A 27,713-nucleotide genomic window follows, 5' to 3' on the forward strand; every position below is an offset into this window, starting at 1 on the left:
TGGGCCCTAAGAGGGTTATCCCAGATTGGGAGCCCCATCCTTTGCTGTCACCCATATCTTTTGCCAATGGATTTAAATTTTTCAATTTTCTTTTTCTCAGGAAGAATATGGGAAATTGGAGAAAGGATGATCACAATTTAGCCCTCCTGAAATTCCCAATGCCATCAGAGGACCCTTCTGCCTGACATATCACCTACCAGGCCAGTTCTAATCTCCAGGCTTTTCTACTAGCAGAACTCTCCTCTGGTTTATCCTTCCCTTTTCATCTGTGTGTCCTTCCTCAGTCTGACCTGACTGACCTGTTGTGGGATCTCTGACTTCACTGCATTCCTTACCCAAGCCCCCTCTCTTCTCTTTCCTCCATCTCTGTCCAGGGCTGTCCCCCTACCCCACCATCTCCACTCTGTCTCCAGCTTTTTTTTTTGGCTACTGTCTCTTCCTCCTCCTCCTCCTCCCTCCCTCCGTCACTGACGCTGAATAATCAGACCTAGCTGTCCTGGTTTCCGGAAATACCCGTGTGTGGGCAGTGACTCGGTGCTGAAGTGGGGATGGATTGATGGGGGCTGTCGGGCAGCCTTAGGTCTAGAGCACAAAGACATCAAAATCCAAGTGTGTGGTCCATGCCTATATCTTTCTGGGGAGGAGAGGGCAGGACGTTTATTGAGCAGTAGGGTCGGGGTGTGAATTCAGAGGGCATGGACACAGGCCATCTCATCTCCCAGGTCCTCCTCATCAAAGCAGGAGAGGATGGACTCCTCATCACTATAAAGTGAGCTGGTTCCCTGTGCCAGCAGGTCACTGGCAGCACTGTCCATCTCATCCAGTGTCAGGCGACATGCATCCGCAATCTCCTGCTTGGCCAGGGCCACGAAGCGTGGGTCTTGGGCAAAGAGGCCCAGGCCCTCGGAGATGAGCACCTGGGGGCACAGATAGGATCAAAGTTGACAGAGGACACAGCATGGAGTCAAAGCAGCATGCACAGAGAGATCAGTGTGGATAAATGATGCACTCATAGGATGTGCAGGGAAGTCTAGGGGACAGTGGCACACATGTCATGCTGAGTACAAGTTGCAGAGCAAAGGGAGAGCTATGTGCACAGCATAGAGGGAGCCATTTCCCTCTGTGGGGACCATTTTCTCCTCCTTCCCAAGCTCCCCCTTCCTCTTCTTCTCACCCATCCCTCTTTCCCATGTCCTTTCTGGACTCACAGCTTCCACCAGGCTGTCAGCACTGCCCCTCTTGCCATGGCTGGGGTCTGAGTGGGTTCCAGGCACATGCAGACAGGTGAAGGTGCAAAGTGGCCCACTGGATTTGCTGAGATATCCCTCCCTTGCTGCACCATCTTCCACCAATAACAGTGGGGCATACAGGAGCCGACCCCGCTGAGGAGGGGTTGCCCAGGAACCCTGGAGAAGAATAAACATCACAGTGACAGTAATTGATGGCTGGGGTATAAAGATATAAGACTTATTTCTGTGCCTACCTCTTACCTGTCTCCAAACACAACTGGAGTCAAAATGAATGTATATAAACTAAACTTGAGTTTATTTATGAGCATAGAAGACCTGGGTTTAAATCTCAACTCTGCCACGTACTAGCTGTGTGATCTTGGGTAAGTCTCTCTGGGCTTCTGTTTCCTTATCTGTAAACTGGGACTAATAACAGTACTCCCCTCACAGGTACAGTGATATGTGAATTCATATGTGCCTTGTTCTTCAGAAGGGCTTGTCATGCAGTGGGTTTGACAAATTCAAACTGTGTTGCTCCCACCCCACCTCACCTGTGCCCTGCTGGGCCCTGAGTTGCGCCCACGATGATAGGTGCCTGGGATGGGTAAATCTTCACAACTTCCCTGACGACGCAGACACTGGATGGTGAAGGAGGGCTTTTGACCTGAGAGTGGGAGTATAGGGGATGCCCAGGGGCAAAGAAGAATGTCATTGCATCCCAAGCTCTCTGCCCTTCTGGGCTTTGGGGTCCCCTAGGATCCACGTGTGCTCTCACCTGCAGGTGTTGGGGGTAGCAGACGGCGATGTGGAGCATGGTGCCCACCCATGTATCTCTGGGGTCTGTGAGATGGCAAAAGGATTGGGCGAGGGGGAGTCCCAGCCTGTTCATCTAAGTAGGAGAGCCTGTATGGGAAGGAGGGAGGCCTGGAGGTGAGCTCAGACCTGGAAAGGGGCGATGTGGTGCCATTAATCCTGCCCTCCCACACATGGGTTCATCCTACTTGTCATGGTTAGAGTACTGGCCCGGGACTTCCTCTTCCTCAGACTGTTTCTCCTGCCCTTCAGATCCCTTGGGCTGAAAACTTCCTTCTTCCGGAATGGTGAAAATGAGAGCCCCAGAACCTCTCCTGGGGAAAGAGAGGCAAGTTAGGCAGACAGATTCCCAAATGTGTGGTTCTGGGTCCCTGGTTCCCTCTTGTGCTATGCCCCTTCCCTTACAGAAACACCATACTTCTAATTTTTTTAATTGGGGGAAAATTTGCATAACATAAAATTAACCTGTCATTTTAAAGTGATGCTGGGATTTCTTTTAAGAGATGTTTTTCTCATTGGAAAGACTCAATATTTAAAGAAAACCAAAGTTGGTCTGGTAGAGAAACAAGTTCAACACTAGAAATGGGGGGGGGTGTTAGAGTGTAAAAGCCAGGTGTGATCTCATTCTATCCTTTCATTATCCCCATGTGATAAGGTGCTATTATTTTAATTTTTAAAAAATTTATTTATCTTTGCAAAAGGGGGAGGGAGAAAGAAAGGGAGAGGAACATTGATGTGTGAGAGAAACATCGACTGGTTGCCTCTCACATGCCCCCAGCTGGGGACCTGGCCCTCAACCCAGGCATGTGCCCTGACCTGAAATTGAACCAACCTTTGGGTCCATAGGTCAACACTCAGTCCACTGAGCCACATCAGCCAGGGCAAGGTGCTATTATTATCCTCCTTTCACAGGTGAGGAAATTGAGGACCATGAAAACTAAGTGACTAACCCAAGGTCACTTAGCAAATGACAGATTCAGGATTTGAACTTAAACCTGTTTAGTTCAACATGGTGTGCTTTTTGTATTAAACCTTTGCATTGCCTTTCTCACAGGAATCTCTTATTCCCCTTTATTCCCACCTGAGCCCTTGAATCCATCCTATGTATCCTAAATTTCATTAGAAGTCTTCACTCTTATGCCCCCTGAAGTTATTCCCAGAGAGTGGCTAGTCCCTGCCTTCCCTCACAATCTTCCCTCAGACTCCTGACCATACCTCTTGGCGTGAGATCCAGCCTGGGGCACACTGGACTGTCTGGAGTTGGGAGCACCCCCATCATCGTCACTGGGTCCAAGGGAGAGTGAATGTGGAAGTTTGTCCCCAGTAGGTAGAGACACAGAAATCACAGAGGTCCTACGAGATGGTGGCTGGGAGTCCATCGGAGCCTGTGGGAGTCACAGGACTGAGTGTTACTATATCTAAGTCACTTGGTCATATAGTGTATCTCCAATGAGCTTCCCAGGGACTGGGCTGAGTCTGGGTCTTGCCCTCTGATACTGAGTGGGTGGTAGGTACCAAATAAACAGTTGTTTATTGTGGGGGTGGGGGTGGGGAGTGCTTCTCCTTAGCAGCAGTGTCAAAGACACTCAGGGGATTGAGTGAGTACTTTACAATCCTGGGGAAGTGGAAACTTGTTGTCCTCACTTGGTTTGTTTCTGGGTCCTTCTCCTCTTCCTCCTCTTCCTCATCTGTGTCACAGGTGAGGGCCTGCCGGATCTCAGGACCCAAGCCCTGTAGACTCCTCAGACCAGCCTGTGAGTGTGGAAAAATAGGGAAGCAGGACAGCTCAGGGTCTAAACTCCCCCTTTATTGAGCTTGCTTCTCATGCAGGAGTGTGGAGTGGAGGAAGGAGCCCCTCAGCTACCCCTGACCCTCTGTGGGTCCTGGGACCTCAGTTTCCTCATCTGTGATACGGGCTCCATGAGACCAAGAGGGCAGTTAGCCTCTGCCACACTGCTCCCACATACCCCGCCCCCCAGACTCCTGTCTGAAAACCTGAAGGGCAGAGGAAGTGCTTGCGGGTAGCTCAGTCCCTAGTAGCCCCTTTTCTTTCCTCCGCCGGAATTTTCGAAAATAGTCCTGGATCAGAAATGTGGCATAGAATTTGCCCACGGTGACATCTTCTTCTGGGGGCAAGGGAGAGGAAGCAAAGTCACTTAGGGGTTCACTTATCCTCCTATTCTACCCACAGCATGGACTCCCCTTTACCGCCCCTACCCCAGTCAGTTCTGGTTTTGTGTTGATGAGCAATGATCTAACACTCAGACGCCAGCTCAAGGATTGGGGTGGGGATGGCTCACCGTCAGCAGGGGGAATGACCTCATCTAGTAGCTTCGGCTTCACACGCTTCCAGATCTTTTTGATGACAATCCTCAGCTCCTGATTGGCTTGCTCCAGATTCCCTGCACCGGGCATGAGCCAATAGGAAGAGCCCTTCACAGCCACTCCCTCACTATTGAAGGGGCTTCACAAGCTTCTACCGTAGTCACCCACTGCCCCTATTGGACAGGTGAGGAAATGGGTCTAGAGAAGCCAAAGTCACCCATTTTGAATTTTAGAGCTAGGAGTGGGGCCCATCATTCATTCCTGTTTGCTCCCTGCAGCCTCCCCAGGGACCCTCCCACTCCTGCCTGCCCCTGACCTTCTGTCTTGATCTTCAAGGATGTCCGAACCAGGGCAAACAGTGTGGCATTGAATGTCACCGTCCCATCTGAGTTGAGGGGCATGTTCATCGCCACAAGTCTCTGTATATATCAGGGACATGAAACCCACTTTGGGCAAATGCCCCAGATGCAGGCATGAATGCCCAGGTGCAGAACCTTTGATAATGCAACCAACCGCCTTCTCCTCATCTAAGGCAAAGTCTCTGCCCACCCTTGCCAGATGGTGGACAGCTATCTGAGAGGCAAGGTGGGAGTGGGAAGGTACACAGACCTTGCAGGCCACTCGGTGTGGGCACAGCTTCCCAAATCCCAGTGGTGGCTGGATGCGTCTCAGCAGGGCAACCACATCCAGGTGCTTGATGCGGCCCCTTGGGCAGGTGGGGTGGGTGGGAGGCGCCACTGGATTGGAGATAGCCCCTCCAGCCCTTTCTCAAGGACCCACCAGCTCATTGCTACCTCTCCCCACCAACACCCCAGGGCCTGCCAGGGCAGAATTGAAAGGCAGTCATTGGGGAGGGGAAGGCAGAGGACAGGGGCAGTGGGGACCTTGGAGCACCTACTGAATGGGTGATGGGAGGAGTAGGCCAGAGGTTCTGGGGCTGGGAGACTGTGTGGGGCATTGCACTGTCCCCTGGGATAAGAGGTATGGGGTTAGAGGGCATACTTGGCCCCAGGGTCATATTCAGACCAGATCCTCTTGAATTCATCGAGGTGATGGGGGCCCAGGATGGACCAATCTCTGGTTAAATAATCAAAGTTGTCCATGATCACAGCCACAAAGAGATTTATAATCTGTGGGCCAGTGAGCAGGGAGGTTAGGTCAAGGGCAGAGCAGGGTGTGGAGGGTTGGTGGGAGGCTGAGGTAATCTTATATGTTCGCTGGGTCATGAATTCCTGAACTGATCTTGTTGACAGGACAGCCCTTTCACCTACTCTGAAGATTTGGGCTCCCCACCTCATTTGACATCCCCAGACACTTCAGGGCCGGAACATATGGCACTGGGGGTGGTTATGGGAAAATGGTCCTCACCAGGAAGGCACAGAGCATGAAGAAGCTAATAAAATAGGCGATGGCAAAATTGCTACCACAGGTAAACTCCTCTCCAGGGCCGAAGTCAGACTCAGGGTCACATCGATTCCCGGGAAGGGTGGCAAGCATTATCTCCTGCCATGCCTCCCCAGTGGCACACCTGGGGATCACATAGGGGTGTCATCCTGAAGGGAGGGGGTATGAAGTCATGGCAAGTGGCATTATGGGGACTGGAGAGGTTAGGAGATGACTCACTCCCTGCCAGGGCCTACATCTGGCACAAATAGCATTTTGACATTTAAAAAGCTGGCATGCCATATTAATGACTGCCATGTTCACATTTTACATATGGGGCACTGAGGCTTAAGAAGGGGATACATCTTACAGGCAGAAAAAGGATGGCTGAGGCTAGAATATTCTAAAATATTCAGATTATAGCCAGGAAAGGGCTCAGGCAATATGGAACCACATGCTGTCCTGTTATTTCTACAGCTAAGGCAGGCTGGGGCCCACTAGAGCATACTGGGGACTGACATGGTGGGAGAGGGGCAGATGTCACCTGAACAGAAGCAGCACAGCCTGTGGAAACGTCTGAAAGTTGTTGTTTCGGTTGATCTGTGTGCCATCCTGAAGAGCTACCTTGCCAAACATCTGTGGGCGCACAGGGGCTATGTCAGAGGGGTGAATTCCCACCCCTTACAGGTTGCTACCCATTTTGCAACCCCTAATGCCCAAAGGGTCCTCACAACCCTGACAGTCAGGCACTGCTGATCTCATTTGACAGATATGTGAACTGACTCAGGGTTATCCAGCATGTCTGTTTGTCTTCCCACCCAACAATCTCACTTTTAGGCTATTCCTACCTGTCTCCCCTCAGCAGAGAAGTGCCTCAGGGATGCTCCTTAGGGTCCCCACTCACCTGCATTCCAATGACTGCATAAATGAAGAATATCATTGCAATGAGAAGAGCAACATAGGGCAAGGCCTATGGGGATGGAGAGGAGGATAAATAGTCAGGTCCAGTCAGAGAACTATAATCCCCAGAATTCCCTGCTCTCTCAAGGCTGGACCTACTGAGAAATGTGGTCCATCCCCCAAGAGCCTAGGTCATGACTACCAGTATATCCCAAATGTGGATACAGTATTAAATACAATAGAAAAAGGTCAGTGAGGCCAAGCCATGTTGGGAATTGAGAGCCTAGAAAAGAGAGAAAACTGGAAATGGTAAGTTGTAGGCAGGTGTGGCACACTAGAAGATACAGTTCTAGGGCTGGTAAAGTGGCAGGCTGAGAGGTGTGAGCTAGGAGCGAGGGGTGGTCAGAGGGATGGGGTGGCTACCTGGAAGGACTTGATGAATGTCCAGAGCAATGTGCGGATCCCTTCACCCTTACTGAGAAGCTTGACCAGCCGCATGACTCGGAAGAGGCGAAAGAAGGTGATGGAAATGCGGGAACTGTCCTCAGAGCTCTGGAGTTGGGAATGTGATGTGTATGCTCAGCCCACATTTGCCCCACTTACCTCCCTGCCTCATGCTTTGGCCCCCCTGGCCCCTAAATCCATTAGAAGTCAGGCTCTAGGGTGGTCAGGGAGCATTTCTAAGGACTCTTTAATAAAAAAGAAAGGAAGGGTGTGTGTGTGGAAAGAACCAGAAATCCCTGTTGAGTAATGGAGGGGGGGGCTACCTCGCCAAGATGACCACCATTCTGGAGGGAGATATGGCCAAGATAGAGGTGAGAGAGATGATGTGATCACAGGCCGAAATGAACAAGGGGAGAATGATGAACAGTTATAGGGGATAATGGATGGTACAGTGATTATGTAAGGGATGATGGGGAAGGTTATATGGTATGGACCAAGATAGTTGTGGGAAAAGTTGGTAATGAGGGTGGAAGGAGAGGAGAGGGTTCAGGAAATTACAGAGGAAAGATATTGGAACCAACGGAGAAATTGTGGAATCAGTTGTTTTATACAGATGATGGAGATGAGAAGATCCACAGGGAATCCAGTGCAGAAGCCAGTGATGGAGATATGGAGCCAGCAGCATTGTCAGTTGAGGTTATAGAACCATGTAATACCCAATGGAGGAGATTATGGAGCCAATGATGCAGTCCGTGGTAATGACAGAGACATGAAAGACCCAGTGTTGGAGATGATGGAGGAAATGGAGTCAATGAAGGAATCACAAGAGATGATGGAGCCGAAGCAGGAGTTGGTGGAGATCATGGAGCCGATGGAGGGTGATGTAGAGGCAATGAAGGCAATCATAGAAATAACAGTCATTTCGGGTGATGGTGGAGCCAGAGGATAGGTTGCAAATGGAATTAGGGAGCTGGTAGAGGGGGACTTTGGCTGAACTCAACAGGGACTTAGAAGGATAGAACTAGCATGTGGAACACTGAGTCTCCACGAGTGAGGTGAAGGGGAGTGAGTCACCTACACATTTGAAAGAAAGCCCTGGGGTTGAGGTGGGGAAAGGTTAGTAGGGGGAGAGTAGGTTAGTGGAGAGGCCAGTACTCACATTGACTTCAGTGACGGCGATGTCCACTATGCTGCCCACCACAATAAGAGCATCAAATGTGTTCCACGCATCGGCAAAGTAATGCTGTAGGCAAGAGGAAATTAGAGTCCTGTATTCTCAGATCTAGGAAGCTAGGGTAGGGGGCCAGTAGTAGGGGTCAGAATTGGGGAGACAAGGCCCAGCTTGAACCACATGATGGGCCTGCATCTGGATCCCTCTCATTCTCTAGTCTCATGATTCCATGGTTGCAGCCCCCACCCCCTGAGAGCTCTGCAAGGAATTCCACCCCAAGGAATTCATCCACTGCAGGTGAGTCTAGGGCTGGGGAGCACCTTGGGTTTGAAGGCGATGATTTTGAGCACCATTTCAACAGTAAAAAGGCCAGTGAAGAACATGTTGAGAATGTCCATGGCATAGTTGAAGGGAGCAGTCTGCTCATAGTGCTGGAGGAGAAAATTAGGTGTGGGGGCAGAACCTGAAGCAGAGATTCCCCTCCATCCCTAACCAAATGTTCTCTGGCTAGAAGCGAGAACAGTCTGGGGATATGGTGGCACTATGGGTTGGTCAAATCCCTCACATTATCTGCTTCCTGTTATGGATACTGGGGAGACCAATTTTTTTATCTGTCAATTACATTGACATTCAATATTATTTTATATTTATATATAGTATAATGGTTAGACACTTATATAATTTACACAGTGATCCCCTTGATAAGTCTAATACTCACCAGACACCATGCTTATTTATTATAATATTACCGATTGTGTTCCCTATGCTGTACTTTACATCCCTGTGACTATTTTGTAACTACCAATCTGTTCCTAGCCCACCAACTCCCTCCACATCCTGCAACTATCAGTTTGTTTTCTGTATCTATGTGTCTGTTTCTGTTTCTGTTTTATTTGCTTATTTTGTTCTCTAGGTTCCACATATAAGTAAAATCATATGGTATTTGTTTTTATCTGACTTATTTCACTTAGCATAATACCCTCTAGGTTCATCTGTATTGTAGCAAATGGTAAGGTTTCATTTTTATTTTCCAATGGAAAGCCCAACTCTTGATTTTCTAGCTTCCCTTGCAGCCAGTTTTTTTTTTAAGATTTTATTTATTTATCTTTAGAGCGGAAAGGAAGGAGAGAAGGAGAGAAATATCAATGTATGGTTGCCTCTTGTGAGTCCCCTCCTGGGAACTGGCCTGCAACCCAGGCATGTGCCCTGACTGGGAATCGAACTGCGATCGTGTGGTTCGCAGGCCCGTGCTCAATCCACTCAGCTACACCAGCCAGGGCCCTTGCAGCCAGTTTTTATTGAGACAGAAACATAAGTCTGTTGTTGGTTGGGCAGCTTCTCTGAAAAATATTTTTGCTTTTCAATAAAAGGTTCAAATGAAGAAGATCCTCTGGTGCAACCTTCCCTCCTTTTTTATGCTCTGAATGTAGTGTTGATGCCTGGAACTGTGGCAGCCACCTTGTGACTATGAGGCAACAATCATGAGAATGAAAGCCAACTTACTAAGAATGATAGAGCAGAAAGATACAGCCTGGATCTTTGATGACCAATGAGCAAACAGTCTACCCCTATACTTCATGTTATGTGAGGTAAGTACCATATTTCATTGACTCTAGGATACCCATCTTTTCACATTTAAGAATCTTTGAAATTGGGGTGCACATCACAATCAGTGAATGGCAACTTGCAATTGCCATCTGCCATTTCTTTTTCACATTCTTAGATTTCTGAAGTCAGCATGCAACTTACAATTATTCATCTTAAATTTGAAGAAATGTGGCAAATATCTTTATAGCATCTCTGTCAGTGGGGGGTTTGTTACTTGCAGCCTAAAGCATTTCTAAAGGTTCCCATGGGATTGTGTGGATAGAATAGAATGTCTGGCAGGGGTCAGGGTGGGGAGCTCAGACCTGCATGGCTAGTGCAACTGTGTTGAGCAGGATGAGCAGGAACATGAGGTACTCGAAGGTAGCAGAGTTCACAGTAGCCCACACACGATACTGATGTGGGTTCTTGGGGATGTAGCGGCGGAGTGGCTGGGCCTTGAGGGAGTACTCCACACACTGGCGCTGCATATGGGTATAGGGCATGAGTGAGCAGTGGGGTCCCGAAGCAAGAAGGCATGTATAAGTGGGAGATTGGTGGTTATGGATCAGGGGTCAAAAGTCACCTGGTTCTTGTCCAGCTCACAGTTTTGGTATTCCTGCTCACCCTGGGCACGGAAGGTGATGATGACGAAGCCCACAAAGATGTTCATCATGAAGAATGCAATGATGATGATATAGACAATGAAGAACACTGAGATTTCCACATGGTAATTATAGATGGGGCCCTGATCTTCTGCATGTGCATCTATGGCCTTGTATAAAAGCCTGGGGATCCAGTGGAGGCAGGTGAGAAGATATCCCAGGCCCCTGAGGTCTTCCTCAGACTGCTTATTATAGACACCCCAGAATATCCTGTTTGGCACTCCAAAGATCCCTAAATCCCTTGACCTAATTATCTAGGACTTCCACACATGCCCCAAGAGACCTTCACTGGGCCCTCAAGCACTCCCAGACACCTTACGCTCCCACAGGTCCATAAGTCCCTTTCTTCATCCACTTAGAAATCCCAAGGCAGTTTGCCAGAACTCCCACATCAGCCCCCCAAAGATCTCTAAATCTCCTGTCCTGTCAACTTGAATTTCCTCCTCCATACCCCCAATATCCCCAACTACTACCCCAATGACTTGTGCAGTTCTCTGGAAACTCCTGAATCCCCCACTCCATCTCCTTTGGGACCCCCCCCCCCCAACCAGTCTCCCCAGGCACTGACTTTATCCACCCCCACCTAAATCTTTCTCAGTACTCTCTAGACTTCCACCTGGTCCCTCAGAGATCTCTACCCAATTCCTGAAGACCCCAGCCACCCAGGTTCCCATAGCACCCCAGCCAGCTACTGGAAGACCCACACCCAGTCTTCTGACATGCCCACCAGTCCCCAGAAAACCCTATCCAGTCTTAAGGGAGACTTTATCACATGTGAAGATACCCTCCCACCTATCCTCAGCAGATTCTAAGCCAGTCCTCTATATACTTCTTCCCTGTTCCCTGCCCATCCTGGGGCCCTGTCCCTCACGCAGGCCAGCCTTCGAAGGTGGAGACAGTGAACAGAGCCATCATGGCTGAAAGGACATTGTCAAAGTTGAAATCGCTGTTGACCCAGAGCCGCTCCCGGACCAGGGGCCGTGACACATCTCCATCAGGATAGACCAGGAAGGAGCCCCTGTGGATGTTGCAGACAGTCTGGGTGGGTGAGGAGGGGTGGGAAGCCATGGAACGGGGACTGGGACCTCCTGGCATGGAGGCAGCAGGGCATAGTGGTAGAGCTGAATAGCCTTGGTTCAAATCCTGCCCCTCCATTTACTGGTTAAGTGACCTTAAGCATTTAACCTCTCTGTGCTTCAGTTTTCCCCATCCATGAAATAGGATTAATAATAATGTATTTCCTGGCTTGTTACAAGGATTAGGCCAGTTAATGAAAATAATGTGTGGCACATAGTTGGCACCACATACAGGGGTGGGAAAAATAGGTTTGCAGATGTGAGTACATGAAAAACAGAGTTTATTATTGTGTTATTATTTATTAATTATTGTATTACTCATTTGTGATACAACTGTAAACCTACTTCCCCATTCTTGTTTGTTAGCTCTCATTACCATTATCATCATTATCATCTCTACCCAGAAAAAGGTAATACAAATAGCAGCCAACTTGATCAGCATTAAGTCTATGCCAGGCATGGCACCAGGCTTTATACATAATAACTTTACATTGTAGCATACTCTCTATGTAGTAATTCATTTACTTCTCACAAAAAAATCTTGTGAGAGTCGCATTTTAAAAATCCCTATTCTTTAGTTGTGGAAAATCAGGCTCAGCAAGATTAAGAAATGTAGGAAATTACAAGGTTAAGAAGTATTATGGTATGGATTTGAACCAAGAATGTTTGACTTCAAAGCCCATGCTTGTAAGCACTACCATCCACAGGAATCACAATATGGAAGTGGAGGATTGGGTGGTGCATGGCAGCAGGGGGAGGTGGTGTTTGGGGATGGCTGGGAGGTCCAGAGTGGAATGTAGGTAACTCTGGGGAATGCGGAGAGGGTTTTGGAGAAGGTATTGGGGGAGCTCTTAGGGTTTGGTGAGATCTGAGGGCCTTTGCCATTATTGGGAGAGTTCTAATGGTGTATCTTTGAGCCTTGGAAAGTTTGGGGAGTCTTGGAGGCTTTGATAAAATCTGGGGCATCTCTGAAGTTCTTGGGAGGAAGCTCTAGGGTCTTCAAAGGCCTTGGTGACCTTTAGGGGCTTCTGTGGCCTTTGGGAAGGGTCCTAAGCCCCATGAGGGCATGGGCTTGGCCACTCACTTGCATTCTTGGGGGGTGTGTTTGGCCTCATCAGTGCAACTGTAGAATTTCCCCTGTAGGGAGGATATTTGTCAAGCAGGTGCACACATCGCCCCCACCTTCACCCATGCCTGGGCCTCCCTCCAGTGTTTCTTCCCACCTTGAATAGCTGCACACCAATGCAGGCAAACATGAATTGCAGGAGTGTGGTTACAATCATGATATTCCCGATGGTCCGGATGGCCACGAACACACACTGCACCACGTGCTGCAGGTACCCAGAAATATGGCTAATGGATACTGCATGCTACAGCAGACATGGGGCAGGGACTCTGGGCATGAATGGGTCTCAAGGACTTGGGTCAGAAACTTGCGTTTGTGGGTCAGCAATGTGTGGTTAGGAACATGTGGTCAAGGGACAGTGATGTGGGACAGGGGCATGTGGGCACCAGCCAGGGATAAGCATTTGCTGGGTAAGGATATGTGGCCACACACCGGGTACTCAGAGTAGAAAAATGGCCATTGGTTAAGGAACATGGGTCAGACTGCATGGCCAATGGTGAGGCATGAGTGGTTTCATGTGGTTATGCATCAATGCAAAGGGTCAATCTGAGCAGTGATTCTGGCCCTAGAGGCAGGGCAGGGCCTGGGTCCTGTGGGTTTGTGTGGGGTGGGGGTTACCTTAAGTCCTTTGGCCCGGTTGATGGCTCGAAGGGGCCGAAGTACTCGAAGCACTCTCAGAATCTTCACTACTGAGATGGCGCTAGAGCTGGGGAGGGAGCAGTCCTCAGGTCTTGATTCGGACCTGGCCTCAGATCTTGGAGGAGTGGGGTGGGCAAAGGGTCACTTACTGGATGCCAAAAGAGATGAGGGATACACTGACCACCAGCAGATCCAACAGATTGAACCAACTACGGCAGAAGGAGCCTCGGTGCAGGAAGGCTCCAAACACTGTCATCTGGGAGTAAGAGGTCATCAGGCTAGACCCCAGATTTGGGGATAGAAGGGGTAGGCGGGGATGTAAATAGGAGAGGTGAACTGCAGGGGTGGGTAGGGAGTGGGTTGGGGCAATTGGGGTTATGATTAGAGGTCCATTAGTTACCTTTAGTAGAATCTCCACAGTAAAAATGGAGGTAAAAGCATAATCGAAGTACCCCAGAATCTGGGGAATGAGAAAGAGGGGGAATCACTGAGTCATGGCTGAGGGGTATCCTAGGTGTGTATGTACATGCATGTGCACACACACGTGTACCTCTCTATGCATTGCTGTCCCTTCCTCCCTCCCTCCTTCCTCCCTCCCTCCTTCCTTTCCTCCCTCATGATTATCAAGAACTTCTTTACAAGGCAAAAGATTTGGCCATCAGAAAAACCAGCATTCAAATTTGGGTTTCTCTGCCTCTACCCAGCTACACAGGTGCACTCGGCCTGTTCAACCTCTCTGAGCACAGCTTTCTCTTTAGCTGAATACTGATCTCTTCCTTGGCACTTCTGCAAGTGTGCTGCATATACAGTAAAGGCTGCCATTATTACCACTCTTTTTCTGCCCAGATAGGAGTCCTCTCCTTCTTTCTACCCTGGTCCTGGCTTGTGCCCACTAGGACATTCCTGGGAGTGCCCCCCCCCCAAAGGCTCACGTGGTTGCGAAAGGAGTGGGCTCGGATGGGGTCCTCAGCGGCCAAGGACACACTGCTAAGGATGATGAATACCAGGATAAGATTGGTAAAGATATGATGGTGGATGAGGGTGTGGCAGGCCGTCCTCAGTCTGGCGAGTCGGGAATGGGCCATGGTTAGAACCCAGGACCACAGAGTTGATTGGGTGAGCCCAAGGGGTGCAGCTCGGGCTTGTTGTATCATTCTTTGCAACATGCTTGGATGAACTCTGGCTGCTCCTTGGCCCGCCACCTACCGCAGCCCTTCCTCCCCCCACCTCCACCCCCAGCACTCACGGGTTGGTTTGGCTGAGGCAAAAGAAGGCACTGCCCTCAGGGATGGGCACCACCTTCTCCTTGGGTACAACTTCCTGCAGAAGTTCCACACGCCCTGCACCCTCTTCCTCTTCCTCTTCCTCTTCTTCTTCCTCCTCCTCCTCCTCTTCTTCCACACCTGATAACAGAAGATCAAAAGAGAGAGAATAAATTGAGAAAATGTATGTAAAGCACTTAGAACAGTGCTTGTTACATGGTAAAGTCTTTCCATCTCTCTGCCAAAATGTCAGCTCCTCAGAGAAAGGATTTTGGTTTGTTTGGTTCATTGTTGTGTCCCCAGCACTTAAACAGTGCCTGGGACAAGTAAGAACTCAGCAAATGTGTGTTGAATAAACACTGCCATCCTCACAGTTATATACATACTATTATAAAATAAAGGCTGAGAAGTTCTGCAGTAAAATAAAACATCTGTTAATCTTTAATTTCAGTGTCCCAATGTTGATGGCCACGCACTAAGCCCTCTGTTTTTGAGATGATCTTGGAAAAGGCTGCTGTCCAGACAGGAAGATCTTAAGGATCAAGAACTCTGTTTGGGTGTTGTTCCTAGGGTCCCACACCTTCTCCCTGGTCACTTGCCTGCTTCTTCGTTCTTTGCACCCTCCTCTTTCTCATTCTCCCCAGCAGGCACCTGGGGATAGGAAGATGGGGGTCATCGATGGTGGGGGAGACACAAAGGGATGTAATAATGAAGGATTGAATAGGCAGAGGTTGGAGTTAAAAACAAACAGATAGACAGGTGTTTCTGGTAGTATGAGGTGTAGACAGTGTCTAGGTTTGTAACTCACCAAAGCTCCATTCTCCTGTGAGGGTTTCCTTTCAGTGCTCTTCTCCCTGTGTGAGAAAACGAGGAGTGGGCAGTGATTGCTAAGGATTGCAGCAGATGGGTAAGGCTGAGGAGGAGCACTATAGTCAGAACAGACCTTTCTTAGACCCCACAGAAGTTCCCTGCTTCCGCCCTCATCTCCACAGTCTGTTCTCACGGTAGACAGAAGGATCCTGTTAAATCCTGAGTCTGGCACATCCCTCCTCTGCTCACACCCCTCCCATGGCTCCCACTCACTTAAGCAAAAACCAAAGACCAAAGTCTTCACTGTGGCCCAGAACACTCTCAGTCTGGCCTCCCTATTCCCTCACTTGAGCTCACCTCCTACCACTCTTCTCTTTATTCATTCCACTCCAGATTCACTGGTCTCTCTGGTGTTTCTTTTTAAATGTGCTAAGAATATCATCACCTCAGGTCCTCTGGATTTGATGTCCCCTTGCCTTGAACATTCTTCCCCCAGATATTTGCATACTTCACTCTCTCACTTTATTCGGCTCTTTGTTCAACTGTCACCTCCATATAGAGACATTCCTTGAGTACGCTAACTAAAATAGCAATCTTTATTTCTCTCTATTATTTTATTTCACTTTCTTTCTCTGTGTCCCGTATTATTTACATATACTTAAAGTATACTATATATTCATTTGTTTGTGTTTTGCTTGCCTTACCCAGCTCAAATGGCAGTTCTGTGAAGGAGAGAATTTTGTCTACCTTGACCCCTGCTATTTTCTCAGAGTCTAGAACAGGACCTGGCACAAATCAGGTGCTCAATAAATGCATGTTGAATAAATGAGGACTGGCAGGTTGGGTCTGGGGGTGGGGATTGCCAGGGTGACTGAGGCATCTCTGGTGGTGTGGAATGTGTCTGGGGGTTCCCACACAGGGATCCAGGGAGAGACTGTCTTGGGGCTGGAACCAGACATCACCTGCCCTTATCCTTTGCAGTGCCTGCGTCTCCACTGGCTAGGTTGTCCACAGCAATGGCAAGAAACACGTTCAGCAGTATGTCTGGGGTGAGCTCAGGCTGCAAAGGATGGAGAAGTAGCCTGCCTGTGGACTGCCCAGGTTCCCCTATCCATCACCCCCACCCCTGCCACCATCCAACTCTCCCCCAAGGCTCCAAGGATACAGTTGCCGCAGATGAAGAGAATGATGAAATAGACACACACCAGCATCCCTGGGAAGAAGGGGCCGCCATAAGCCATGATACCATCATACATGACCACATTCCAGTCCTCACCTGTCAGGATCTGGGGATGGCAGATGATCATGAAGCTCTTGGGACCCTCCCTGGACCCTAAGGTGTCCATGACTCACCCATCCCATGGTTTCCAAGCCCCACCTGAAAAACAGTGAGTAGGGCCTGGGGGAAGGTGTCAAAGGTGCTTCGCTTGGTGTGGGTCTGGTCAAAGTTGAACTTGCCCCCAAACAACTGCATGCCAAGCAGGGAGAAGATGATGATAAAGAGGAAGAGCAGAAGCAGCAAGGATGCAATGGACTTCATCGAATTGAGCAGGGATGCCACCAAATTGCTCAGAGATGCCCAGTGTCTGCAGCAGAGATAGAGGGAACAGGGTTGACATGTCCAGTGGTGAGTCAGGAGCCAGGGCAGGGATCCAACTTAGGATGCATTGGGGTGGGATAGGTTAAAATGACCTTTGGTGTCAGGGTTAGAAGTGATTTTGGAGCTGGGGTGAGGAGAGGGTAAGAAGAAAGGAAAAGGTTTAGACTGGGGTTAAGCATTAGAGGAGCCATGGGAGGTGTGGTTAGGAGAGGGTAAATGGAAATTGATGGAGCTAGAACTGGGTTTTAGGTTGGGATCAGGACTGGGGTTGGGATTATAAACTGCAACTGGGGTCAAGGTTGGGGTTGGGGATTGGGGAGTATTTGGAGCTATAGATGATCCAGTTGAGAATAAAGTTGGGGTTGAGGGTTGGGACAGAGGAGAGGATGGGGATAAGATTGGGCCTGGGGCTAGGAACAGGGTTGTGGTTGGAGATAGCCTGATGGTTAGGAGTTAAGGATGTGGGGCTTGTGGTTAGTGGTGGGCATGAGCCTGTGAATTAGGAATGAGGTTGGAGATATGGTTAGGATTGGATGTTGGGGTTGTAAATGGACTTGTGGATGACAAGTTGTTGGGGGTTGGGCGGGTTGGGGATGGAGTTTGGGTTGGGCATGAGTATGGAGTTGAGTTCAGAGACAGGTTTGAGGCTGAAGAACAGGATTGAAATGGAGTAGACATCTTCCCACTGAACTTGAATCTTCATGAAGGCAGAAACTTGTGTTTGCTTTGATTCCTGGTGTTTCTCTGGGGTCTGGAAAGATGCCTGGCACACAGTAGGCACTCAATAGATATTTGAAAATTAAATGGGGATATGATAAAGTTATCATTGGAGCTGGGGTGGGGGCTATTGGGGTCTATGTTTGGGGCTCAAGTTCTCCCCCTGCCACACACACACCTGGTCACCTTAAAGATCCTGAGGAGTCTCACACATCGGAGTACTGAGATGCCCAGGGGCTGCATGGCTCCCACTTCCACCAGTGTGGTCTCCAGGATACCCCCACAGACCACAAAGCAGTCAAAGCGGTTGAAGAAGGAGGAAACATAGGTGGAGGGGCCCAGACCATACAACTTGAGAAGCATCTCCACAGTGAACAGACAGAGCAACACTTTGTTGGCATACTCTGTGGGGAGAGGAGAAGGGGTTGGCCAGTTTCTGTGGTGACATGTGGGAGGGTAGGGTCATGGGGTGATCTGGGGTAGATGGTATCAGAATAAACAGACTGGGCATGGGGCTAGGGTTAGGGATGGGGTGAATTTGTAGGTCAGACTCATTGAGGTTTTGAGGGGTTTTGAGCTGGGGTGAGGGAAAGATTTGGGGTGGGGCCTCAGCCCACCTCCATGAGTTTGGGAAAGCTCCAATTCAAGGATATAGTTAGAGTCTGGGTTTTAGTTAGGACAGGGGCTGGTTTGAAGATTGAGGTTAGAAGTGTGCTGAGCATTAAGGTTTGGGTTGAGATTAAAATGAATACTAGTAAGGGCTGCCAACTCATAAAGTTTTAGCTTCATGTAGGCCTGGCAATGTTATAAACTTTTCACTTTAATTTAATCCTCCTACCCACCTCACAAAGTGAATACTATTACTAGCCCCATTTTGTAGATGGGGAAATTGGAGCACAGAGGGGTTAACTTTTCCAGTGTGGTGTTAAGAGCATGGACTCTGGAGCTAGTCTGCCTGGATTTGTCACTCACTAGCTGAGCCCTGGGGTTAGTCACTTAACTCTTCGGTACTTTGGTACTCAGTACCTTGTGCCTTAGTAATTAATTCCCATAACGTTGTGGTGTAGAGAAGTTGAGTTAGTTCATGTAAAGCACCAAGAACAGAGCTTGACACACATAGCGAGTACTATATAAGTGTAAACTACAAGGTGGGATGGGGCTGGCTAAAGTTCCTGCATTTACTTGCATGGAAGGCAGTGTCTGGGGGTCTGAGGCACCTGAGGGATCCTGTATTGGAGCTTTTGGGGTGGAGGAAATTAGAGGCTGGGGGAGAGCAGTGGCAGGCTGCGGGGGGGTGGGGTGGCGCACCCTGGGTCTGGGTGAGCCATACAGGCTGCCCATGATGCTCTGAGGCAATGGTCAGTGTGTTGAGGAAGACGAGCAGCAGCACAGCCCAGTAACAGGCATTGGACTTCACAGCCCTCCGGCAGCATGCCCTAAGACCCCGGTTGGCTCGTCGGAGGCTGCGGCTGGGAGCAAAGGAGAACCCACTGGCTGAGATCACCTACCTCAGCCTGCCCTGGGGGGCTCAGGTGGGGCTCATAATGTCATGGAGTCCGGGAGTCACATAACTTCCCCAACTTACCAGACTCTGGTTTTCATGATCTTGTTTCTGCAAAAGAGGGGGATGGGAGGTGGGTGTCATAGGGGTTGAGGAATTGTCAGTGGCTGGTGTCAGAGGTCAGGGGCTGAGGTCTAGGTTGGAAGCTAAAGTAAGCACTGCAGTGAGGATCTGGACTGGGTTTTTTTCTGGCTGAGTCAGGGGTTAAGGACTTGGGACCCTCACAGACAGTGTGTACAACTGGCCAGAGCCCCCTCTTCCTCTTCCTCATCTCCTGGAGTCTCTGCCATCGAAGCAGTGTCACTGGCCGGCAGGCTGGCTGTGGGCAGGGTGGGAACAGAGGTCAGCACATGAAGACCCCTGGGTTCCACCCTTGGCTTTCTCTTCTGCCTACCCATCCTGCCCCACTCCCCAACCTGGATGGATCCCCACCATGGCTGCTAGTGGAATGTGTGGAGCGTGTGGAGTGACTGAACCAGCGCAGACGTCCACGTCTCCTATTGGTCAGCTCTTCCAGTTGTGGCCCTGTGAGGATAGAGAGGACAGTTGTGGAGCATAGCCTGAGGCAGGGTTAGGGCTATGCGTGTGTGTGAGGGGTGGGTTACTTGGAATCTTTGTTCTGGGTATAGTTGGAAAGGGGATCTGGTTCTGGGTCTGGGTTCTGTATCCTAGGCCACAATTGAGGGCTGGGCCAAGAGTTGTTGTAGGTGGGGATTGGGTCTCCGGAGGGCAGTCCACATTTGACGCCTGCATGGAGCAGGGAATGGGCCAGATTGGGGTTGCCTACGGTGGCCAGCCCTGCCCTCTTCAGCCACAGAACCAAAGTTGCCATCAGCTGAGGGATCTTCAATGTCCAGCTCCTCTGCCTGCGTGATCCAGTCCAGGTAGCCCCTCAGGTCATCCTCTAACTGCTGTTTCTCCCGAAGCTTCTGGAAGTCCCCTCGTGCTTTTGCCTTCTCTCTCTCCTTGGAGAACTCCCTGAAGAAGGAGGACAGAGGGTGAGGAACCACCTTGGCTCTTCTACCTTCCCTATTCCAGCTACACTGGCCTCTTTGCTGTTCTTCGAATATACCAAGCACATTCTTGCTTTGGAGCCTTTACACTGTCTGTTCCCTTTGTGTGGGGCAGTCTTTCCTCAGATAGCCACACAGATCATTCTCTTATTCTTTCATATTTGTATTCAAATAACACCTTCCTGAGGAGGTCTGTCCTGACTGTCCCTGTTTATAACTGCAAGATCTCCTCTTTCCTATTTTTTGCCTTTGCAAACATGTTTTGGACTTCCGGCCAAGATGGAGGCGTAGGTGGAAACACTGTGCCTCCTCGCACAACCAAGTTTAAAGACAACAAAGTTTTAGTAACAAAAGCGCAACCAAAACACAGAAAATTGAACTATACGGAAGTCCGACAACAACGAACCATTCAGCCAGACCGGTAAGATGGGCAGAACCAGCGGCTGGCAGAGCGGGGGTTGTGCAGGAAAACTCGGCTGGCAGACCCAGGTGTGGGCGGCAGTTGGCGGATCCCAGGCATGGGGTTGCAATGGGCAGAGCCAGTGAGGGTGCAAGGTGGCAGGTTAACAGCAGTCACATATTCGTGTGCAGATAAACCAGGTGAAGGAGCGAGCAGTGAGACAGACTGTGCAGGCCCCAGCGGCGGGAAGCAGCAGAGGGGACCACCATTGCCCCTCTCTGACCCCGCCCCCACATACAGCGTCACAACCCAGCGACTGAGTTGCCCCACCCTGGTGAACACCTAGGGCTCCGTTCCTCATAGGTAACAGGTGCAAACAGACCAAAACATTATGGCTCAAGAAGAACTCAAAGGCCCAGAGTCAATACTTCTAAGCGACCAAGAAATAGCGAACCTATTAGATGCACAGTTCAAAATACTGGTGATCAGGATGCTCACAGAATTGGTTGATTTTAGTCACAAGTTACAGGAACAAATGAAGGCCAGACTAATTGAAATGAAGGGAAACACACAGGAAACCAATAGTGATGGAAAGGAAACTGGAACTCAAATCAAGAGAGTGAACCAGAAGGAAGGAAAAAACAACCACACACAAAAAATGGAGGAACAAGAATTAAAAAAAAAAAAGGAGAGGCTTAGGAACCTCTAGGACATCTTTAAACGTTCCAACATCTGAATTATAGGGGTACCAGAAGGGGAAGGGGAAGAGGAAGAGTGACAAGTGTAACACTTATTTGAACAAATAATAAAGGAGAACTTCCCCAATCTGGCAAAGGAAATAGACTTCCAGGAAATCCAGAGAGCTCAGAGAGTCCCAAAGAAGTTGGACCCAAGAAGGAACACACCAAGGCACATCATAATTACATTAGCCAAGATTAAAATGAAGGAGAGAATCCTAGAAGCAGCAAGAGATAAGGGGACAGTCACCTACAAAGGAGTACCCATCAGAATGTCAGCGGATTTCTCAAAAGAGACCTTACAGGCAAGAAGGGGCTGGAAAGAAGTATTCCAAGTCTTGAAATCCAAAGACCTACATCCAAGATTGCTCTATCCAGCAAAGCTTTCTTCCGATCTGGAAGGGCAGATAAAGTGCTCCTCAGATAAAGTCAAGTTCAAGGAGTTCATTATCACCAAGCCCTTATTTTATGAAATGTTAAAGGGACTTATCTAAGAAAAAGAAGATAAAAAATAGGAACAGTGAAAGGACAGCAAACTCATAGTTATTAATAACCACACCTAAAACAAAAGCAAACTAAGAGGACAGCTAGATCAGGAGCGGAACCATAGAAATGGAGACCACATGGAGGGTTAGCAACACTGGAGTAGGAGGAGGAGAAGAGGGGAGAAGGTACAGAGAATAAGTAGCATAGAGGGTAGGTAGAAAATAGGGGGGAGGGCAAGAATAGTAGGGGAAATATGGAATCTAAAGAACTTGAGACACGTGGACACAAACTAAAGGGGGGATGGTGGGGGAGGGGTGTGCAGGGTGGAGGGGAATGAAGGGGGGAATAGGACAACTGTAATGGCATAATAAATAAAATATATTTAAAAAAACATGTTTTTATTATCCACAATAGTACATACTAAGGAAAGGCATAAGATCAATTAATGTACCTTCAACTGCAACTTTTGCAAGTGTGACAAGTACAAAATATAATTGTAGATTTGATCAAAATTAATATACATGTGTTTTCCCCCCTTGTTCTGCCATCTTGGCCAGAAGCCTTCACATTCTTATTTTTACCCTTCCTTTCTTTCCATAGCACATATTCCATATAAAACACTGCATGTTATGTTATTTATTGTGTATGCTTATTGTGTATAGTCTATCTCTTCTCCCCTCTCAGAATGTAATATCCAGGAAGGCAGGGATTTTGTCTCTTGCTCCTTTTCTAAAATGCTGCTTGCATACAGTAGATGTTCAATGTTGAGTGTATGAGTGAAGGGTTGTTTCAGGTGGGTTTTGAAGATTGCTTAGGCTGACAGAAATTTTCAAAAAGAGGCATAGGTTAAGGATCAGGATGAGGGGAATGTCTAGGTTCCTCACCCACTCAAGACGCCAAGTACAAGGTTGAGGACGAAGAAGGACCCAAAGATGACAAGACTCACGAAATATACCCAGGGCAGCTCATACCCCATGGCATCCTGCATCTGGGAAGAGAGAGGGCATGTATTCCTCAGGGTATGCAGACACTCCTTCTGCCTGAGCTCAGGGAAGAAAGGCAGGTGCAGCCTATGAACTGTGTCCCTGCCTCCCACCTCACCCAGTAGAGCACATCGGTCCAGCCTTCCATGGTGACACACTGGAAGACTGTCAGCATGGCGAAGAAGAAGTTGTCGAAGTTAGTAATGCCTCCATTGGGCCCCGCCCAGCGCCCGCGGCACTCGGTCTGGTTCAGCATGCACACACGTCCTGAGCCGGAAGACGCACAGGGCGATGGGTCTTCCTCTGCTTCCACTTCTGCGAGAAGACTGGAGTTCTGGGCTCAGACACACCCACCGCATTCACAGCCACCCCTGTAGCTCTGTCCACCTGGGAGGTTCAACTCAGGGTCCTAGATGTTTCTAAATCAAGGACAACCCTTAGCCCTTGGCTCTGCCAGGGAACCTGAGTCCCTACTGCAGGGATCTGGGGTGTGGGACTGTAAATCTTGGGGAAGAATTTTATAAATAAGAGTGAGGCATCAGCCTGAGGGCAGCGTCTTGTGAATTTTAGAGCGTCTCTTAAAAAGGGGGTGGAGGCAAGGGTTTGGGGGTCCTGATGAAAGGGCGGGGTATATGGGTCCAGTCCTGGAGGATGGAGTCTTAAGTGCAGGGCAGGGGGGCCTTGACTGGAGGGTAGAATCTTGTGATAGTGTGGAGCTATTATGGAGAGGGGTGGTGGTAGTCTCGGATTGAGGGAGGAGTCTTGAATGTAAGGATAGGGCTCATTTATCGAAGGTTGAGGTTGAGCCTGAGCCTGAGGGTGAAGCGTTTGGAATCGGGGGTTCCCTTGAGAACAGGGTGAAGCCTAGGAGCCAGTGGAGGGGGAGTGCCCTTTCCTGGGAGGGTTAGATTAGCTGACCAGATCCCAGGAAGTAGCACGTCTTGTGCATGCGTCCGAGGAACAGCTCGAGTCCGATGATGGCGTAAATAATGATGACGAAGAGCACAAGCAGTGCGATGTGCAGAAGTGGCACCAGCGCCTTCATGATGGAATTGAGCACTATGTGCAGGCCTGAAGAGAGCAAAGGCCGGGTGAAGTAGGTGTGGGATCCATACAATCCTCCGCCCACTCCCCACCCCTACCTCCAACCCCGGGGGTGCGTTACACTCACTCGGGACCCCAGACACCAGCCTCAGTGGCCGCAACACCCGAAATGCCCTTAACGCCTTCACATCGAAGCCCCCCGGCTTCCCTCCCGTGTGCGGAACATCTCCAGGCCGCCCAGGGCCCTGCTCCAGCAGCACGCTGAACAACCTGAGGGGGGAGCAAGGGATGAGGCATGGGGGGAGGGTAAGGCCTTGGCAACCCCTCCCATCCCTCCCCTTTCCTCAGGAAAGCACAAGTCTCTAGCCGGAAATGCAAATAGACAAAATATGTTAATATTCCTTATTCTGATTGTTGAACGGGGTGGGGGGGGGCAGTTAAAAGCAATCACTTCTTTGAGCTCCGAAATCAGTGGGCCTGGGGTGGGAAGCTGAACTAGAGTAAGAGTGTCCCCCACAGACGCTCACCCGACCACAACGATGATGAAATCGAGTAGATTCCAGCCATTGCGGATGTAGGCGCTTGGATGAAGCACCAGCCCATAGGCCACGATCTTAAGCACAGTCTCCACAGTGAATATCACCAGGAATACGTACTCCACCTGCTCCTGGAGGGGGTGGGGGAGCCGGAAAATGGGGAGTTATTTGGGCTGGGAATTGAGGGTGGCTGGGGTGTGGGTATATGGTATAGCCAGGACTGAGGGTGGGGATGGGCAGGGATGAGTATTCTGGATCAGAGAAGGGCACGGCCTGGCTAGAAAGCTTGAGGTGTGGTTCTATTGGGTCTGTATCTGAGGGTGGGTCAGGGTGGAGCAAGCCTTACCAGGTTGTGGTTGGCAGTGTTGGAGTCGTCTTCTGGGAAGGGAATGTAGACTCCCAGGGCCACGCAGTTGGCAAAGATGGTCAGCAGGATGAGGATGTCGAAGGGCCTCAGGAGGACACAGTCAAGGACCCATGCAAAGCAGCCTCAGAACCCCCACATTGCCTTGGGGCCCTCCCCACGCAATGCTCACCCTTGATTCCAAGGTGACCAGCACTGACATTCCCAGCCCCTGCTATGTCCAAGGCTTTGATTCTGACCCCCCTGGAAAACTTAGCCATCCTTATATCTTGCTGTAATTTATTCCTAGACTCTTGAACCCCTAGTGACTGACCTTCACTTTTCTCAACTCCCCCTTGAAGCCAGTACTTGACCCTTGATTCCGGGTGACCTTAGCCCTCCTCCACTCCAGCTGTGACCCAATCCTTGACTCTTGGTGCCCTAGTGACCCTTACCCCTGGCCTTGCAGGATGCTTCCACTCCACAATGCTGATGCAGGATTGCCGCAGAGGGTTGGCCAGGGTGAGGCAGAAGAGAGCCCGGGGTGACCGCTGGGCACTGGCCACTGCCAGTGTCTTGTGTTTACTGTGCTGAGTCCTTCGCTTAGGGATCCCCAGGCCTGATGCCTCGCTGATTTCACCACCTGATTCTGGAGGTCCAGGTTTCAGCCCCCATTTGGGACCAGGACCTGCCTCATTGGCTGGACTGGGCTCTGGGGTGATATCTGTGTGGAGAAATCAGCTCAGGAGGGACAGGGTATTGGGGCAATCATGGTTTCCTCCTCCCTGATCCCATCCCTTTGTCCGGGGGAAGGAGAAAAGAACATGTGAAATTAGGAAAAGTTAGGGGTAACTGAGTTAAGGATTGAGGGGTAAGAGTTAGTGTTGGAATTGATTGCAGGCAGAGTGAGAGTTTATAGGGGAGGGTGAGATTACACTTCCAAGAGAAGTTAGAAGTAGGTTTTGGTGTTAGACTTGAGGGTAGAGTTTAAATTGGCATGGGGTACCATTAAATTTATAGCAGGAGGCAGATTTAGGGTTAAATTCAATGAGTGGATTTTTGGGTTGGGTTTAAATACAGGTGGGAGTAGAGTGTGCTTGAGTTATGATTTAGGGTTAGAACTAGGTATTTGAATGAGCTGGGATTAGAATTAGGATCAAAGTTGGGGCTGAAGTTAAGTTTGGATGGGATCTGAGTTCTGAACCAGTGTTTTAGCTAAGGCCATTCTCAATTTCCATGGCCTTGTTTTAGCCTCTGAGGTGCAGTAGATTGACCTGGTTAAGAGCCCCACCCTCCCCCAGCTTTAGCCCTGACCGGCATGGCTCAGTTGATTGTCATTCCTCAGAGCCAGAGATTGCCAGCTCTATTTGATGTTTCTCTCCCTTTTTCTCCCTCCCTTCCCCTATTTCTAAAAATAAATAAGTAAAGTGTTAAAAAAACGAAGAGCCCCAGCTTTGGAGGAAAGAACCTCTCTGAGTTTAAATCCTGACTTTACCACTTGGTAGCTAGCTGTGTGTGGCCTTGAGCTAGCGACGTAATCCCTCTGAGCATCAATTTCCTTATCTGTGTAATGGGATGACAATAAGAGAACCTACATTATAGGGTTGTTGTGAGGATTAAATTAGTTTGGTATTCGGAAGACTGTCTAGCACATAGCAAATATTCCCATTTTGCAGGTGAGGGAACTGATGTAAAAAGAGAGGCTAAGTGATTTGATGAAGTGGCTGCATTGGTAGTCAAACCCAGGAAGCCTCTTACTGCAAGCCCTCATAATTTACCAGCATCATTAAATGTGTATTCTCTCTTTCCAATTTCTTTTGCCTTTAAAAATGGATCTGCACTCTTTTTGGAAAGTCAGAGAAGCACTCACTAACAGTATTGACAACCAGGGGTTCGGGTTCGGGTTAGGTAACTCATGGTAAGGTCTGTATCCATGTTGGGGTTTGGATTTTAACAGGGGTTTGCCATCTGGTTGGTAAGGTTTGTGTTAGGATTAAGTTTGGGACTAGCTTTGGAATTGAAGATGGGTGGGTGGTAGGATATGGGCTGGGGCCGGGATTGGGAGTGGGTTTCAGCTAGGAACTATGGCAGTAGATGGGGCCTGGAGGCCACAGAGGGCAGTGTCTAGGTCAGGCTGAGCTTCACAGGTTGGAGGTAAGGCTGTGTTTGGGGCTGGCTGGGATGAAAACAGGGTGATTCTAGTCACCTGGTGGCTCTCCAAGGTTGGGGTCCTGGTGGGCAGTGGGTGAACCGGAGGGGCCAGGGGTAGAGCAGAGCCCAGGCTTGCTCAAAGGGTCCGCAGGGGTGGAGGGCTGCTCTCACCTTTCTGGCCTTCAGATGCCGACATCCTCCTTTCGAGGTTGAAGTGCCATCTGCAAACATCCCCTCTCGATTTACCCAGCTTTGGAGGGATTAAGGCCACAGGGCGGAGCCATAACAAGGGAGGGTGAGCAGGGGCAAAGATGGGACATTTGTGGATCAGAGCCTGGCAACAGAATAGGCAATGGATTAAAAAATATTTTTATAAAATATATAGCAGCACAAAACAGTCAGAAACTAAAATGAGAAGAATGATATCATTTTTCCAATAGTATCAGAGAGTTGAAGTACATAGGAATGGATTTAACACAATATATGTGTGAGAGCTCCATGCAAAAAATGATCAAGTAATATCAAGTGCTTAAGGGGGACCAACATAAGTGGAGAGATATATTAAATTAACTAATTGAAATAGTGAAAATTGTGAAGATGTCAATTCTTCCCAAGATGATCTAGAGATTTAACACAATCTCAAACAAAATCTCAAAAGTCTTTTTCATGGAATTTGACAAAATGATTCTAAAATATATACCAATATACAAAGGAC

General features: G+C 49.2%; 1 protein-coding gene across 1 annotated transcript; it reads right to left on the minus strand.

Annotated features, from left to right (window-relative positions):
* Positions 1 to 604: 604 nt before the first annotated feature.
* Positions 605 to 27,256, minus strand: CACNA1F (calcium voltage-gated channel subunit alpha1 F). Its single transcript, XM_037062481.1, has 48 exons — positions 27,170 to 27,256; positions 25,322 to 25,571; positions 24,851 to 24,956; positions 24,496 to 24,635; positions 24,096 to 24,238; positions 23,843 to 23,995; positions 23,043 to 23,239; positions 22,826 to 22,929; positions 20,093 to 20,283; positions 19,738 to 19,830; positions 19,531 to 19,624; positions 19,330 to 19,356; positions 19,053 to 19,213; positions 17,923 to 18,148; positions 16,806 to 17,013; positions 16,593 to 16,713; positions 16,390 to 16,471; positions 15,426 to 15,471; positions 15,217 to 15,268; positions 14,602 to 14,749; positions 14,288 to 14,417; positions 13,756 to 13,815; positions 13,505 to 13,611; positions 13,335 to 13,422; positions 12,814 to 12,921; positions 12,675 to 12,727; positions 11,386 to 11,532; positions 10,436 to 10,637; positions 10,176 to 10,334; positions 8,586 to 8,696; positions 8,254 to 8,337; positions 7,418 to 7,438; positions 7,074 to 7,202; positions 6,655 to 6,720; positions 6,295 to 6,386; positions 5,736 to 5,895; positions 5,370 to 5,497; positions 4,977 to 5,073; positions 4,684 to 4,786; positions 4,343 to 4,444; positions 4,038 to 4,168; positions 3,687 to 3,794; positions 3,258 to 3,427; positions 2,231 to 2,356; positions 2,005 to 2,132; positions 1,781 to 1,893; positions 1,209 to 1,406; positions 605 to 917 (listed from the first exon to the last, which is right to left on the minus strand). Exons 1-48 carry the CDS (start codon positions 27,192 to 27,194, stop codon positions 687 to 689), a joined length of 5,919 nt encoding a protein of 1,972 aa, XP_036918376.1. The 5' UTR covers positions 27,195 to 27,256; the 3' UTR covers positions 605 to 686.
* Between the last annotated feature and the right edge of the window lie 457 nt (positions 27,257 to 27,713).

This window comes from Sturnira hondurensis, unplaced genomic scaffold, assembly GCF_014824575.4.
Source record: "Sturnira hondurensis isolate 20B ecotype Veracruz unplaced genomic scaffold, ASM1482457v3 Scaffold0013994, whole genome shotgun sequence".
In the NCBI taxonomy this organism is placed as follows: Eukaryota; Metazoa; Chordata; class Mammalia; order Chiroptera; family Phyllostomidae; genus Sturnira; species Sturnira hondurensis.

Coding starts and splice junctions, on each gene's coding strand:
- CACNA1F (XM_037062481.1), bottom strand. CDS start 27,194: ATGTCGGCATCTGAAGGCCAGAAAG. Junction 23,996..24,095: donor GCTGGTGTCTGGGGTCCCGA/GTGAGTGTAACG, acceptor TGCTCTCTTCAG/GCCTGCACATAGTGCTCAAT. Junction 20,284..22,825: donor GTACTTGGCGTCTTGAGTGG/GTGAGGAACCTA, acceptor CTCCTTCTTCAG/GGAGTTCTCCAAGGAGAGAG.